The sequence below is a fragment of the Urocampus carinirostris genome, chromosome 10, assembly GCF_059441175.1.
Source record: "Urocampus carinirostris isolate Australia breed hairy pipefish chromosome 10, RoL_Ucar_1.0, whole genome shotgun sequence".
In the NCBI taxonomy this organism is placed as follows: domain Eukaryota; kingdom Metazoa; phylum Chordata; class Actinopteri; order Syngnathiformes; family Syngnathidae; genus Urocampus; species Urocampus carinirostris.
In genome coordinates, this window is record NC_142358.1 from 21,383,606 (window position 1) to 21,401,052 (window position 17,447).

Below are 17,447 nucleotides of genomic sequence, written 5' to 3' on the forward strand. Positions count from 1 at the left end.
TGTGGAGATTGCATGTGCTCCCTGTGCCTGCATGGATTTTCTAACAACATTTGGGATGGGCGGCTCAATCTCCATGTTGTATTAGCCAATGATGGACCTCCCAGGCCTGAAAGGCCTTCTCTGCTGTCTGCTTTATCATGTTATTATATTTTGTCCATTAATACTTATTAACTAGTTAAGCATTTAACCAATCATATTTCAACCTTTACTTGTTCCCAGCCTCAAAAATCTACCCAGAGGCCTTGACAGACAGATCTGGAGGCCCCCTTAAAACATAACTTAGTGACGGGGAAAACTGGGAAACGGGGAAAAATCAGATTTCAAGTCAACAAATTGTATGCTTTCTGGGGGCAGCTAGGGGGGCGGTAATGCACCAAAGTCTAAAATGTATTCTTCTAAACTGTAATAGCAGTTATGTTTTCCCTCTACAGTGGACTTTTTAACCCATTTAAATTTTGAACTTATTCATACTTAGCAATTTCAATGTCAAGCCACACAGAATCTCTGAAAAACAAACAACAAAATCTTACTAAATCAATGACTATTAATTGCACCAACTAAACTATGATTTACAAAAATAAACTTTACATTTGTTATGTAAACACGTTATCATTGAAAAACACAGGAGACATAAATTAACATATTTACAGATGGCCAAAATAAAGATGAAATACAAAACAATTTTAATCTTATTTATACTCAACAAATGTAAAGTCAACAACATCGAATCTCTTAAAAAAAGATGCATATTGACTGATCACTAGAGAAAAAAAAAGAATCTTTATTGGTTGGTGGGGATCCGGTTCCTGTTGATCACTTCCCAAAACTGTCTCATAGAGCCGATTCTGTCGCTAACGCCACATAACTAAAGGCCTTCACTGAAGGCCTAGGTGTGAAATGCATGGCCCGCCACTGATTTTATCAATACTAAGCAAGTACTTGGATCAGATTGACACTATTGCCCTGGGGTTGATACTTCGCTCCTCCACCAAACTGAATTTGTTCAAAAGGAGCAGCACATAAACTGTATTTTATAGGTTTTATATGTCACAGTTTGTATTTTCTTTTTTTTGTTATGCTCATCACTTAATGAATAAATTGTAGGTTTATATATTTGTAAATCTGTCAGAACCAGAACAGACGGTGGACCTAAACGTGTAACGTTCTCACACCAAGCTTTATTTTACGTAAACGGGGCAGTCATGCGCGGGAACACAAACGCCAGCGATTCGGCGATCGCTGGGCAGAAGAAGTGAGTCAGAGAAGTCAGGCGCGGGAAAACAGGAAGCCAGGGGCAGACGAGATCGAAACCGAATAGGACAGACGGGATCGATACCAGATACTGAATACACGAGCAAGATACCGGACAGACGGGATCGATACCAGATACAGGATGCACGAGCAAGATACCGGACAGGACGGGATTGATACTGGATACAGGGTGCACGGGCAAGATACCGGACAGGACGGGACAGACGGGATCAATACCTGATACTTGATACACGAGCAGGGTACCGGACAGGATGGGACTGACAGGAACGATACCGGATACAGGATGCACGAGCAAGATACCGGAAAGGACGGGATTGATACCGGATACAGGATGCACGAGCAAGATACCGGACAGGACGGGATTGATACTGGATACAGGGTGCACGGGCAAGATACCGGACAGGACGGGACAGACGGGATCAATACCTGATACTTGATACACGAGCAGGGTACCGGACAGGATGGGACTGACAGGAACGATACCGGATACAGGATGCACGAGCAAGATACCGGAAAGGACGGGACAGACGGGATTGATACTGGATACTGGATACACGAGCAGGATACCGGACAGGACAGGACAGACGGGGTCTATACTGGATACATGAGCAAGATACCGGACAGGACGGGACTGACAAGATCGATACCTGATACTTGATATACGAGCATGATACCGGACAGGACGGGACTGACAGGATCGATACCGGATACAGGATGCACAAGCAAGACACCGGAAAGGACGCGACAGACGGGATTGATACCGGATACTGGATACACGAGCAGGATACCGGTCAGGACAGGACAGACAGGGTCGATACTGGATACACGAGCAAGATACCGGACAGAGTCAAAATGCATGCTTTGCAAGTGCAGAGTTTCGTTGATGGACTGACAAGGAGTGAATGAGAGCACTGAGTTTAAATACGAGGGGAGCCAGACAGGCAACGGGCAGTAGCTGGCGCCAAACAAGCGGGCACAGGTGAGGGCAATGGTGACAAAATCTGACTGCGCCTCACCAGACATGGACCTTACCACGATAATCAAACACGTTCATCCTAAGTATTTTGTTTTGTTTACTGCAAATGGTGATGTATACTTTGTTTGTTTTGTATTAGTTTGCCCTCCTGGGACCTTTGGGAACAACTGCAGTCAGCTGTGCCAATGTTCGGGAGACCGTGAGCTGTGCCATCCAGTGACAGGCTCATGCATTTGTTTACCTGGTTACTATGGGGCAAGTTGTGAGTTACGTGAGTACACCTTCAAGACTGCTTTATGTCTACTTAAATATTAATATGCAACATTCAAGGATTCCTTCCCTGTCCATGAGTGACAACCGGCTCTTTCAACATAGCTCACTCAAAAAGAGCCCATTCGGCTCCCGATCTTCAGATAGTTTTGTTGCTTAAATTTATATATAACTGATGGTTATGTAGTGTTTTGCACAAATTTACTTTAAAACATAGCAATATATAGCAATAAAGAAGAAAAGACAAAAATGTAATGTATACTGTACAATATTAAAAGAAAAAGGAAAAATAAGAGAAAAAACAAAAAAGCAAAAAAAGATACAAGCGTCGAAAAAATAAAAGAAAAAAAAATAAAGAGAGAAAAAAGGGGGAAAAAACCTCAGAAAAAATATAAAGAGAAGAATAAAATAAAAGAAAAATATGAGATAAAAGAAGAGAAGCAAGAAAATAAGTAAAAAGCTAGGAAAAGAAAGATAAGAAGAAAATAACAAAAAGGAAAAGGATTGGAAATAAGAAAAAAAAACAAGAAAAAACAAAGAAAAAGGAAAAAAACTTTTTATTGGGATCATTTTTATTGGTATATTCAAAATAATCATGTAACAATATGCACAAAATGAATTATTATCATTTATTTTTTTAAATCACTCCATAAAATTATGATAACAGTTATTTTTCACTGTACCTTTTAACTCATTTAAACTTTTAACATTTTCAACATTTTTATAATAAGCAACTTTAGGGCCTAGCAACTCAGAATCTCTGAAAAACACACAACACAACAAAATGTCAGTTGAATATAATGACTTTGTAGTGCAACAACAATAAAAAAGCGATTCAAAAAACAATCAATCCCTGAAAAACACAGAACACATTCATCAAAATATTTATAGATGTTCCAAAAACCTAAAATCCAAAACAATTTTTACCTTTTAAAGTCAACTACTGATCTTTCACAAGAGAAAAAAAAACATCTCGAAAGGAACCGACTATTGACTCGTTCACATCCAAGAGTCGGCTCTTAGAGCCATTTCGCGAACGAAACATCACTACTGGCCATGCATTACGAAAATGAACCCTTAACTCTCGAGCTGCAGGCCATATTTTCAACCCTCATCCAGCTGAGATCATTTGACGCCCTGATGCTTTTCCTTTCCTTTTATACATTTTTGGCTGTATCCCTCCAGGATGTCGGTCTGGCACTTATGGAGCAAATTGCAAGTCTCGATGCAGTTGTCTCAACGGCGGCCACTGTGACTTCAGGACAGGGGCTTGCCACTGCCCCCAGGGGTTCATCGGAGCTGACTGCAGCTCACGTACGTTTAAAGCTTTAACATATTTGACAATTAGAGTGGAAAACGAGTATTTAGTCACCTAAAAAGAAGCAAGATTTCTGGCTGTCAATGAGGTTTAACTTCTTCTAACGTGGTTTTACGAGGCTCCACTTGTTACCTGTATAAAATCCTTATTGGCATAATAGACACCTGTCCTTAACCACAGTCAAACTCCATTATGGCCAAGACCTAAGAGCTGTTGAAGGACACCAGAGACACAATTGGCTGTGAATACTGAATTTGCAATAGGTAAAAAAACTTGGTGTAAATAAATTAACTGTGAGAGCAATATTTAGAAAATAGAACACATAAAAACCAATGATAATATCTATTGATCTGGGGTGAGCAAAAATCCCAGAACCACTCGGGGGGACCTCGTGAATGACCTATAGAGAGCTGGGACCACAGGAACAAAGGCTACTATCAGTATCTCAATTCCTACACTGCCAGACATGTATCCTGGTTAAGCCACAACTGCGGTTCGCTACCGAGGATTTGGATGATCCACGAGAGGACTGGTAGAATTTGTTATGGTCAGATGAAACCTAAGTGCAACATTTTGGTAGAAAAACAGTTTCTTGTGTTTGCCTGAAAAAGAATACTGAATTATATCCGAAGAACACCATACCCACTGTGAAGCATGGGGCTAGTTTTGTGCAAAGGGACCAGGACGACTGATGTAGAGGGACGAATAAATGGGGTCATGTATCAAGAGATTCTGAGTAAAAATCCCCTTCTACCAGCAAAGGCATTGTAGATGAGGAATGCCTAGGTATTTCAGAATGACAATGATCGCAAACACACAGCCAGGGCAAGAAATAAGTCGCTTCGTAAGATACATTTCAAGGTCTTTCGTGACCTACTCAGTCTCAAGATTTCAACCCCATAGAAAATCTGTGGAGATTGTTGAAAGTCAGTGTTGCCCAACTACAAAACATCATTGCTATAGAGGAGATCTGCGCAGAGGAATGAGCCAAAATACTAGCAACAGTGTGTGGAAATCTCATGAAGAGTTACAAAAAACGTTTGGCCTCCGTTATTGTCAACAAAGGTTACATAACAAAGTATTGAGATGGACTTTTGGTATAGACTGAATACTTTCCACTATGATTTGCAAATATATTTTTTTAAATCAAACAATGTGAGTTTTGGATTTCTTCCCCCTACATTCTGTCTCTCATGGTTGAGGTTTACCCACATTGGCAATTACAAGCCTCTCATATTTTCAAGTGGGAGAACTTGCATAATTAGTTTTTGACTAAATACTTCTTTTCCCCACTGTACATACTTACCAGTTTATTTGGTTTTTAATATTGGGCACCTGGAACAGAGATTGCATAGGATGCCAGTTTCAGTTTGTTATTTTGACTACTATATCTCACTGCTGTTTGTTGTTTTGACTATTATGCACTGTTTTCATCATTGCCACTATCGTCCAATCATGCTGCTGTTCTTTGATTACCACACACTTCGGTCAGATTTTTATTTAATCAAAACAAAGTGCTTAGGAAGGGCTTTTAGAACAGGTTAGCACGTTTAAATCTGAGGTATGGATCCTGTCCTGTTCGCCCTCCAAGTTCAAAATCTATTGATCCCTTCTCTCCTTATTTTGAATGTCTACTAAATTATAAACTTTATATTACTCCATTTTTAAAAAACACATCTTATTTTAAATGTGTGTTCTGTTCAAATGTTAGGATCTTTATATATTGTTTTATTTTAGTAAAATAAGAACATATGAACTGAGCAAAACTGGTTTATAGAGCATGGATTGTTTTGCTCAAGTATTTTTTTTAGCCTGGGTAGAAAATACGTCTTTAAATGAGTAAATCATCTACCATCAGTTATATAAGACAGTTTTGCTATCTTATCTATCTACGGCCGCTATTGGGAAATGTGAAGCACAATGTAAAGCGCTTTGGGAAGTCATTGACTTGAAAAGCGCTATATAAATGCAGATCATTTCATTTCATCATAAAGAGACAGTGTGTGCCATTTAGCACTACTTGTGGCAAAACAACTAATTCATTAAGAAAAAAAAACAGTATTTATATTATATATAAATGTTTTTTAAATACTTGTAGCTCGAGGAATTGTCATTTGTTTAACATAACATGAGAAGTAAAAAGCTGTGTTTTGGTCACACTTAAAATAAGAACAATTATACTTAAAAATAATCTTCTGCCTATGAGGTATTGGACAATGTGGGTCTACTTTGCAAAAAGTGAAATATTTATCTATTTATTGAAAATATTGCTCAATTACAGTACATGGTATATTATTTGAGTTTATTTTGTTTATAAGATGATAAGAAAAATTCATCCTTAAAAGACATTTCTTAAAGTTTTCTTATCTTAGTAGATGTTTTCATTTTTTCAAATAGATTCCTTTAAATCTTCATAATGAGAAACAGTGTCTGTTATAAAGGAACATTTTGATCATTTTAAGAATAAATTAACTCATTTTATTTGAAAATAAATTTAAATATCCTATATTTATAAAACAATATAACATTTTCTGCAAATCGGGTATAATATTTAGGTTTTTAGGCATGCTAAGCAGTTCGGCACGCATGGCTTTAAACGTGTAGTTAGCTTAGATTTAAAAATGCAGATGTGCTTCAAAATGTTGACAAATATTTGCTAATGGTGTCTTCAGTAATCCCTCCCTATAACGCAGTTTACTTTTCACGTTTCACGATTTGACGGTACAGTGGTTATTTGTAAAAATAGAAATAATAATTGTATTTGCTCAACAAATCCTCGCGCTTGTAAAAAGGGTTTGTTCTTTGGTTTCAGTGTATATTGGAGAATTTAATTGTTTAACTACGTAAAAGAATAATGTTTCTACTTCATGGATTTTGCCCATTACAGGTTAATTTCGGAACATAACCTGTGCAAAAAAAAAACAAGGGATTACTGTACACTGAGAAAATAATATTTTTCATGATCGTGTCCTCGTTTTCCTTTGCAGGTTGCCCACGTGGCTACTACGGCAAAGACTGTGCTACTGCTTGTTCCTGTGGCGAAAATGGGCATTGCCACCCAACAAACGGAAGATGTATTTGTCCACCTGGCAAAATGGGGCAGTCTTGTGAAGGTACTGAGTGGTATTGCATAAAGCTAATGAGATATTGCATGGACTACATTGAAATTATACAAATTTGCAATTACACTGCAGATGTGTTAAGGCGGAGCCATTGTATCACATTACAGTCAAATCTCAGGCCTTGGACTTAAAATATTTATCAGCCCCTTTAGTAACATACTTTTGACGTAACACAATCATGATTACAAACAATTTCCCAGGAAACGGAGACCAATTTGTTTTATCAACCGCAGCTCTTTTGCAAATGGGGTTTTCCAACTCATGAGGCACTCCCCTTTCACGATTGTATTCTCTGGCAAATGTGTTTTCAGCCACTCTCATAGCCACTTGTTGAATGTTTACACAGACTTAAGAGTAGCTCGTTTTCTATGTTTCGCGTCACTGCGTTTAGCAAATAAATGAGAAGGGAAATCAAAGACATCATCCTTGTTGTTTTCCCATACTCAATTACCCAGAGAAAATTGTAATTCTTGATATCTGTGCCAAATTGGAGTACTTACCCTCTTTTTAATGACCTGCAGATTCAATAAAAGTAAAGGTTAAGTAAGGGGTTCTTGTTTTTCTTGGTACATTGTTTAAATGTCTTGTTAAAAATAAAATACAATCCAAGGAGCTCTAAGATCATTTCTCGTAGCATCATCCCCTTTCTCTTTTTTCTGTTTGGTTATGTGCTCAGTATATATTCTGTATATATCTTCATAGATCTCTGGCCATTCCCTCATATTTTCCACTCCTGGAGTTCTCATGTATTCAGGAAGGAGGTGAAAGACAGGTGTAGCAGAATGAAACTCCAATAATCCATCCCCATAAACTCAGAATCCCCTGATCTAAAACCTACATGAGGGCAAATAATACACATATATTGTCAACATAAAATATAGGTTATTCATATGCTATAGAATAGAAGTGTGTTTTAAGCTTAGATTCAAACATTTCCACTGAGGTTGTAGATCAAATCTCAGGGGGATTCCACAGCACCGGGGCCCGAATGGAGAACGCTCTCGAACCTGCGGATCTCTTCTTGGCTCTTGGATCACTAGTAGACCAGCATTTTCAGAGCGAAGGCTCCGGACCGGAACATAGGGGAAATTAAATTGGAAAGATATGAGGGAGCAAGTCCATGCATGATTTTGTATACTACCAACAGAACCTTAAAATCACATCTTAAGCTAACAAGGAGCCAATGCAGGTTAGCTAAAATCGGGGTAATGTGATCAAACTTTCTTGTCTTAGTTAAAAGTCCGAAGGCTCTTGATTTTGGACTTCGGGAGACCGGAGAGTGGTTCATTACAGTAATCGAGACGGGAGTTAACAAACACATACATTATAATCTCCGCATCCGACTGAGACAGAATAGGGCGAATTTTAGCAATGTTGCGAAGATGGAAAAAATATGTTCCATTAACATTCTTAACGTGTGTTTGAAAGGACAGATCAGGGTCAAATATGACACCTAAACTTTTGACTGAGTCACTCTGGGTGTTATTAAAGTAGAAACCTTTACTATTTTTATTTTTACATTCCTTATATACCGGTCATTAAATACTCTATTTTACCCAGAATCCAAATAACAAATGTTTTTTACATGCTTTAGTATTTGTTTTACTGTATATAGTACTGTATATTGTATCCGACAAAAAATATTAATGTTTTATTTCTTACCAATTCTCAATCTTGTAACGACTGTTTGACCAATCAGAATGCAGAACACAGTGCATGATAAAAATCGCAGCAAGACTGTGAAAGGTGAACCGCGTTATAGCGAGGGATTACTGTATACATGAAATAGGCAACACGGTGTTATCTAGCAGATGGTAGTATTCTCTTTTAATCTTGGTAGAGAATGATCTACCATTGGATAGATTACCTATTTTTGCCTGTTTGAAGGATTATTTTCTTCTTTTATACAAGAAACAAAATAACAATCTAAAATAAGAAAATATAGCATAACTTTCTACTATTAGGTTTATTTGAAGATGTTTCAAAATAAAATATCTGGATACTCTTAAAATGGGAAAAACTCTTTTGAAAAAGTGACACATATAACTATGGCAATGTTTTTTTTTATTATTTATTATTGGTGTCCGAAGAATAAAAAATTATAATTTAAAAAAAAATTCTATGGTATTACAAAACTCACTTTCTGCTTCTTTTCCTAGACTGTCCCAGTGGACGCTACGGCCTGCAGTGCAGATATATGTGCGGATGTCTAAACGGAGGTCATTGTGATCCCAAAGATGGGACTTGCAAATGTGGTCTAGGCTGGACTGGACCAAACTGTGATACAGGTGATCATAACTGAATACATTCTAACCTAGAAACAAAAGCACCTTACATTTTCCAAATATTATAAATCAAGGGTGCCAAACATACAGCCCACGGGCGAGATTATTCCCAGCTACTGAATTCATACAACCCACGAGACAATGCTAATAGAAGCACAAGAGAAAAAGTGTCTGCATCACATCAAACAATGATCTGCAGTTTTGAATGTATCCGCTGGATGTTGCCAAAGCAAACCACCCATTGTAGTTGTATTTGCTGACTATCATGTATCCACCAGAGAACACTCATTCCAATGTTATTTTACTTAAGATAGAAGTCAAGTCAAATCACATTTATTTGTATGGCCCATAATCACATGATGTCTCAAAAGGACTTACACCATCCCCTTATCTTACACCAACATGCAGGCAAGGAAAAACTCAAAACCTCAACATGATTTGTATGTTACTAAGAGAACCGTAGATCGGGATCCAGTGCAAGTTTGCTAATATAGGAGTGATATGGTCAAACTTTCTTGTCTTAGTCAAATCTCGCTGCCTCGTTTTAAACCAGCCGCAAACTTTTTATGCTAGAGACCAGAAAGCAATACATTACAGTAATCAAGCCGAGAAGTAATAACCACATGAATTATAATCACAGCATCTGACTGCGACAACATCGGGCGAAGCTTCACTATTTTACCTAAGGTGGAATAAAGCTATTCTAGTAAATTTTTTCACATATAACTGAAACAACAGATTAGATTTTTGACAGTAATTTTTTGTGATATTACATTGGCAACGTTCAGAGCAGTGTATGAGAACAAAACACGACAATGAGCTGAAACAAAATATCAACATCTCGTTGCAATGGAAACGAATATTATACTTGCTTATAATATCAACAAGCAAAAGTATATAAACACTAAAAAGAAAGAAGCCAAGTACAGATCCCTGTGGAACACCAAAAGTGACATCAAAATGTTCAGATAGAAAATACAGACGCGCCGTTTAAGGCAATACAATTGCATTCATGTGTAGGTGGTATATGTCTTTCTTAACCACTACAAAACCATAACAGTCGTTTTATAATCGAACCTTACGGCCCTAAATTGTAATTGTAATTTACCGTAAATACCGGACTATAGAGCGCACCTGATTATAAGCCGCACCCACCACATTTCGGGAGGAAAACCGATTTTGTACATACACAAGCCACACCTGTATATTAGCCGCATGCGCCCACATTGAAAAAATGCAATACAAGCACAAAATTAACCCATACCCGACACAGTCCAAAAAAGCCGTCAAAATGAACGGAAAATGATACCGGTACTTAAGGTTTAATGCAGACCTGCAGAGTCCGGGCGCCCGTTGAAAGTAATCCAAGGAAAAAAGTGTATATTTCCAAAGGTAAGGGTGGGAAAAATATATATCCAGTATTGTCGGTCGCGTCCACAAACACGTCTCACCTTTACTCCACTTCCCGTCAGCCCGCGTTTGCCCCGCCCCTTCTTTCACATTTGCAATTTGCATGATGAGGATATGTCTACGCTAATTTAATTTTTGCACAAGCTAAGAAGTTGCAGTCTAAATCTTACCTTTTGTACTCGAGCGCCGCTGGCGGCTGTTAGATAAATTACATAAATTGGCCGCATCACTGAATAAGACGCAGGGTTGAAAGTTTGGGAAAAAAGTAGCGGCTTATAGTCCGGAATTTACGGTAATTAGGAGCCTCTGTAAGATTCCCAGTCTTACAGCTAAGGCACACTTTTTAAGCCATTGATTTCCTTGTCCGGACCCACAAGAGTTTTTTCTAGCATGAGCTAAAATGGGTTTGACGCCCCTGCTTGAGATGCAATATTATTATTTGTAGTAGCTATTCTCATATGTTGTCAATTTATTTTATGAGCATCCTATAATACTGGAAACTGTTGTTTCAAATTATGTCACTAATGTGTTTTGTCATCTGTTTTCAAATGTAGCCTGTTCCCATGGAAAGTACGGTGATAATTGTTCTCAAGACTGCCCTTGCCTTAATGGTGCCACATGCGACCGCTATATCGGCACATGCAACTGTACAGACGGGTATTACGGAAATGCCTGCCAACATCGTACGCAACCACAAGTTTGATTGGTTTTCTCATTATCAAGCGTTTTTCTTCTCAGCTATATCGTAACAAATGGTATTTTCTGTATATTTTATGTTTCTAGAATGCCCATCTGGATATTTTGGTTACAAGTGTGCTTCTACATGTAACTGTAAAGCTGGACATACGTGCGATCACGTGACCGGACAATGCACGTGTCGCCCAGGTTATTATGGGCCTCAGTGCCAACATCGTGAGTACTTGTTGAATCTCAAAGCGTACCTAGAGTATTAAGTGTCTTATTTTCTATACATTGAAAGAAAAGTTAGTCTAAGGCAGGGGTCTTAAATTCAATTTCTTTGAATGCCCCGGCGCTAGGTTCATGGTGAGGTTGGATCGCATCAAGTTTTCGACAAGAAGAGCTCTGATAGAAATATTCCACTGTTTCAAATGTCTTTGTTTTATGTTTCAATACAATATAAAATCCCCAAAAATCAAATTAAGATTTAATAAGAAAATCAATAAAAGAATAAAAAATAATACTACAGCAAAAATGAGAATTAAGTTACTAAATAAGAAAGTAGAAAATTTGATTATTACCATTCAGATTCAGATGTGTGTAACTTTCTGAAAATAATTGGAACTTTTAACATGACATGGTCCAAAGATGGCTTTTCGCCACCATTTTTTTTCAAATTCAAAGTGTGTATCGTCATATGCACAGTAGGGAACTACGATTCCCTGCACAATGAAATCCTTACTTTGCTGTCCATACAATTGCTGGCGTAATAAAACTAAGAAACTATATACATGTATTCATAAAAGAATATTATGAATATTAAAAAGATAAAAATACAAGATTAACTCAAGATGAGTTAAGGAAATAAGATAAAAATAAGGTATAAAAAGGGACTGTAGTGCAAGACTAGTCAGAATAGAATAATTTTATAAACATGCATTTTCTTAAATGATTGAGAAATTAGGTCAAGAATCTAGCAATTAGAATAACTTGGGCCTCGCCTAAAGAAACATAATTGTCTGGCATTTTGCTGCTATGGGTACACTAAAACTTTAAAAAGGTTGGGCAAAAATAAAGAGACGTAAAGTGGTGCTCAAAATATTTTCTATTGTTAACAAAAATAACTATGACGCGTTATTGGTGAGGTATTTTCATACCAGGTGTTCTTAGCACAATTTTGAATTTTATGGTTGAACATCCATGCAAAATTTGTTCTGGGATACCAGTAAGACTACAATGTGCTTCCTCCATCACCAAATCCACCTTCCTTCTCTCGAGTCCTCACAAAGAAAATATGAAAATTCGGGTGTTTTCCAAAATCAGTCCCTCAAATTAAGCTGATTGGTCGGGCTCGGGGTTTAATACCCGTGGGCCAGGGTCGGTTCAGGCTTGATTTTTTTTTTTTTATGCCCGATCTTACATCTAAAAGTGGTATTGGTACTTGGTACTAACTAGCTACAGAAGAGTCGAGTACTATCCTGGTAAAGGTTCCACAAAAAGTTGTTTTGAATGTCATTCTCTTTGAGGAAAGACATTTTTGCCAGTATATATTTTTCTCAGGATGTGAAGTTGGCAAGTTTGGAAATAAGTGCGAAAGCTCTTGTGACTGTTGGGGTTCCTCATGCAACCAAACCACCGGCCGTTGCTTTTGTTCTCCGGGGAGGACCGGACTCAAATGTGAAGAAGGTAAAACTCAGAAAAAATTGTTTCTCCCGTGCCCAGAACTAAGAAAAATAATTTTCTGTCTGTTTTGTTGACATCAGAATGCAGTGGCGACCAATTCGGGCCAGACTGCTCTCTGTCTTGCCAGTGTTTAAACGGAGCCCGCTGTGATGGGGTGACTGGACGGTGCCAGTGCCCACTCACCTGGTCGGGCCCCACTTGTGGTGAAGGTAAAAAACACGTCCCTCTCTGAATGCCTGTGTCTTTTTCAATAGCTACTTGTTCCCCCTGACAGTTATTTTAACGTGCACTCAGCATGGAGTCAGACTCCAGTCTGTCTTCGTTTCACATCCTCAAAGACCATTTGCTTTTGATTTTGCGTTAGCGACGATTTCCTTTTTTCCCTTTTTAGCGCCGCTTCAGCAAACACGAGGACGACTGAACTTTTCGTCGTCCCAGAGAAAGCGCTTGACCGCCAAAGTTAAAGCAAGGAGATCGAATTCGGGGAGGCTTCATGCTGGTCGTTTGAGGCAAGGTGAGGTTGAATCATCTGCCAAAGTAGTGTCCCATCGCTGAGCCTGAAGCTCAGTGAAAATGGGGATTTGAACCCACTCTCGTTAGAGTACAGCTAACTGCAGCCTTTAAAGCAGGAGTCCCTGGACATTTCTTTACCCTGGACAGGTTTAATGTCAAGTCAAGTGATATTTATTTGTATAACTCCTTATCACAAAAAGTCTCAATCGGGCTGCACGGACCAACGATTCAACATCTGATCTGAAACATACATGAGGGCAAGGGAAAAAAAACCCTGAAAACTTTAGCTTGAGGGAAATTAAGAAACCTTGAGAAAGGGGCACACATGAGTGAATCCCCCTTCCAGGATGACCAGGCTACATTGTATGTTGCAATGTCTTCAACAAGCAATCCACATCATCAACATGAAATTTAAGTGATAAAAGAATGTCCAATTGACATCTCCATGCCCCAAATTTCTGATTAAGTTCTAGATGGTGTCCATCAGGTCAATACAATGGCTCAACATCCATGAACCCTACAAAAACCAGGCACAAGACAAAATATTAGTGGGTCTTAAGCCTAGATTCAAACACTTCCACTGAGGTTGCAGATCCTATCTCAGGGGGCAGAGCAGTCCACGGCACCAGTAACGGAATGGAGCACCTACGGATTTTTTCTTGACTCTTGCAATCACTAGTAGACCAGCATTTTCCAAACAAAGGCTCTGAGCAGGAAAATAGAGGGAAATTGAATGGGAAATAGATGAGGCAAGTCCATGCAAAATATTGTATAATACCCACAGAACCTTAAAATCCCATATTAAACTGTCAGGGAGCCAGTTCGGGTCTGCTAAAATTAGGTTAATGAGATCAAAAGTTCTTGTCTTAGTTAAACGCCTCACTGCAGCATTTTGTACCAACTGCAAACTTTTGATGCTGGACATCAAGAGACTGGGGAGTCATACGTTACAGCAATGGAGATAGGAGGTAACAAATGCATGGATTATAATCCCAGCATCAGATTGGGCCAACATAGGGTGTAATACTCTTAACGTGTAACTGAAACAACAGGTCGAATGTGACAGCTAAATTTTTGACCAGTAATAGGGAAAAAAAGAATGATTCTTATTTTTCTTTCTGTGCGTCTTGATACCAAATCATCTACTGCCAGTCTCAGTCCGCGCCCCAGTTGGTTAGCGCCCGCTGCTTTAAAACATTCTCTATCCCGATAAGATTTCATAATAGCTTTCGTTATGCTTAATCAAAGTACGCCTAAGTAATTGAATGGATGCCGTTTCAAACCCAGTGATTGATCGGCCATCTGTCCAGAGGGGATCATTTTTTTTTCAACCAATCAGCTGTAATTGGCTATCCCTACCTATATGTATTCATTCCAGCACATACTGTATTTATAGTGTAAGAATTTTGAGTAGAGATGGCCATCTGTTTGGCAGACTCACGTTCATACATTAGTGAAACATGTTGCGTTGTGTCCCTCTACACATCGAGCCATTATCTAAGTGCTTCTGTTTCTTTTCTTTATCCATTGAAAAAAAATATATTAAAAGATTATTTTGCTTGTTAAAAAAAATCCTATACAGTATTCCCTCGCTACAATACGGTTGACTTTTCATGATTTTGCATCGTACATTGTTTTCTGCATTCTGATGGCTCAAGAGTCTCCCAGCTTATTATAATTTTACAATTCTGCAGTTGTTTGTGAAAAAGTTGTTTGATTCTTTTTTTACAGTACTGTTATTTGTTAAATTGATGCTTGAGCCTGTATAAAGTGTTTGTTCTATGATTTCAGTGTATGAAAGAGTATTTAATTGAGTAAAAATAATCATTTCACAAATATGGTAAAGATGTACGGGTGCTTGAAATCCCCAAAATGCCAGAATTATAATTTTGTGTTTTCAAGGATTAAAAAGTGCTCGAATTTTGAGTGAAGTGATTGTAAATGCTTGAAATTGTTGCCATGTTTCACAACAAGTCTGCTCAAAAATGACACCCACGCTGCTTTCTGGTGGCTTCACAGTGCCATTGCATTATGTTCTGTGTGATTAACAGAAGCATATTTATTTTGTGTGTCATTGTCATTGTCCCATTAAGCGTCATTGCCCCCTACTGGTCGTACCCAAGAGGACAGGTGCGTGCTACACCTAAACAGGGCTCTTTAAAATGTATATCTGTGCAATAATTTCATATCAATCAGCACATATTGCAAAGGAGAAGGTGTAGAATTTGTCCAGACCTACAAATACCTGGGTGTGCAGCTGGACAACAAACTGGACTGGACTGCCAACACAGAAGCTCTATGTAGGAAAGGTCAAAGCCGACTTTACTTCCTCAGAAGACTGGCCTCCTTCAACATCTGCAAAAAACTCCTGAAAATATTCTACGATACAGTTGTGGCAAGCGCCCTCTTCTATGCGGCAGCGTGTTGGGGAGGCAGCGTCATGAAGAAGGATGCCTCTCGTCTCAATAAACTGGCGAGGAAAGCGAGCTCTGTTGTGGGCACAGAGCTCGACAGCCTGACAACAGTAGCTGAGAGACGGGCACTGGAAAAGCTGTGGTCAATCAGGGACAATTCATCACATCCCCTACACAGCATCATCTCCAAACAGAAGAGCAGCTTCAGCGACAGACTGCTGTCACTGTCTTGTACCACGGACAGACTGAAGAGATATTTTCTTCCTCATGCCATGAGGCTCTTTAACTCCACCCGGCGGAGTAAAGGCCCACATTAAACCACACCCCCTTCATTGCATATTACCGTACTTTTATTGCAGTGTGTATTATATGTAGCACTATTTAAATACTCTATACAACACGCTACAGTGGGTATTAGCACGTCACATTGGGTATTTGTATATTGTATTCCTTTTGCTTTATTATTGTATCGTTCTCAGCGAAGGGATGCTGCTGGAAATTTGAATAAAGTATCTATCTATCTATCTATCTATCTATCTATCTATCTATCTATCTATCTATCTATCTATCTATCTATCTATCTATCTATCTATCTATCTATCTATCTATCTATCTATCTATCTATCTATCTATCTATCTATCTATCTATCTATCTATCTATCTATCTATCTATCTATCTATCTATCTATCTATCTATCTATCTATCATTTTTTATGGGACATGCAAAAAAATTAAGGTTTTGTTTCCCAGTGATAGATTTAATGGGAAGAAATTCCTGCATCTGAAAATAAAAGCTACATTTTATGGTCAATTTACCTAACACCCATATGGGAAGAGATTTGTCTCCAAAATATTTCCCGAGTATTGTTCAGAAACCTAAACATATTCTCGATTTACTTAAGATCTAGACGTTTCTAGATCTTGATTTCACATGCAAAATTAAAAATAACATATGTAAATCGCAGATATATTTGTGGATTTGCAAAATAAATGATTTACACTGGATTTCTTCTTTTAATTGTTCTGTAAAAATTGCCTTTGAGAATCCTTAAAAAGTGCCTGAAATTGGCCATGGAATAGGCGTGCAAACCCTGTAATATAGGACCGTAAAACCTGGTGAATAATGCGCACCCAAACTTTAAGTTTTTCTTGGGTAAAAAAAACCTGCGTTATACACAGTATGCAGTATTTGTGTACATTGAAGTTGGGAGAAAAAACATTCAGGCGCACTGGAGCATTCCCTTTGCCAGGGGCCAGAGGTGGTTGCGGTTTGGTAGGGGCATGCTTGCAGGTGCCTGGGCCAGACGTGCACACATCCCAGCATCCTCGGAACAATTGATGTAGGAACAACCCAATGGAGGCGGATTGAAATCACCATACAACCTCCCTCCGGTGTTGGTGATGGATGGACGGGTAAAGGGTGGAGATGGAGGGGTTGCTCCCAGCCCAGGCTGTGTTGTGACAGGCTGCAGATGGACTCCAATAATGTTTATCGGTGAGGCCTTC

General features: G+C 38.6%; 1 protein-coding gene across 3 annotated transcripts in view; it reads left to right on the plus strand.

Moving 5' to 3' along the window:
• egfem1 (EGF-like and EMI domain containing 1) overlaps nt 1-16,366 on the plus strand; it is an 88,525-nt gene extending 72,159 nt beyond the window's left edge. For 2 of the 3 annotated variants that reach the window (XM_088346452.1, XM_088346453.1), the window contains 10 exons: nt 2,388-2,519; nt 3,704-3,832; nt 6,824-6,949; nt 9,118-9,246; nt 11,208-11,336; nt 11,437-11,565; nt 12,892-13,017; nt 13,095-13,223; nt 13,406-13,528; nt 15,621-16,366. In XM_088346452.1, the coding sequence (XP_088202578.1) occupies nt 2,388-2,519; nt 3,704-3,832; nt 6,824-6,949; nt 9,118-9,246; nt 11,208-11,336; nt 11,437-11,565; nt 12,892-13,017; nt 13,095-13,223; nt 13,406-13,528; nt 15,621-15,688 (1,220 nt within the window). In that variant the 3' untranslated portion in view covers nt 15,689-16,366. Of the gene's footprint in view, nt 1-2,387; nt 2,520-3,703; nt 3,833-6,823; nt 6,950-9,117; nt 9,247-11,207; nt 11,351-11,436; nt 11,566-12,891; nt 13,018-13,094; nt 13,224-13,405; nt 13,529-15,620 lie in introns of those variants that run through there. The other variant, XR_015851606.1, reaches the window with a different exon arrangement.
• Nucleotides 16,367-17,447: the final 1,081 nt, after the last annotated feature.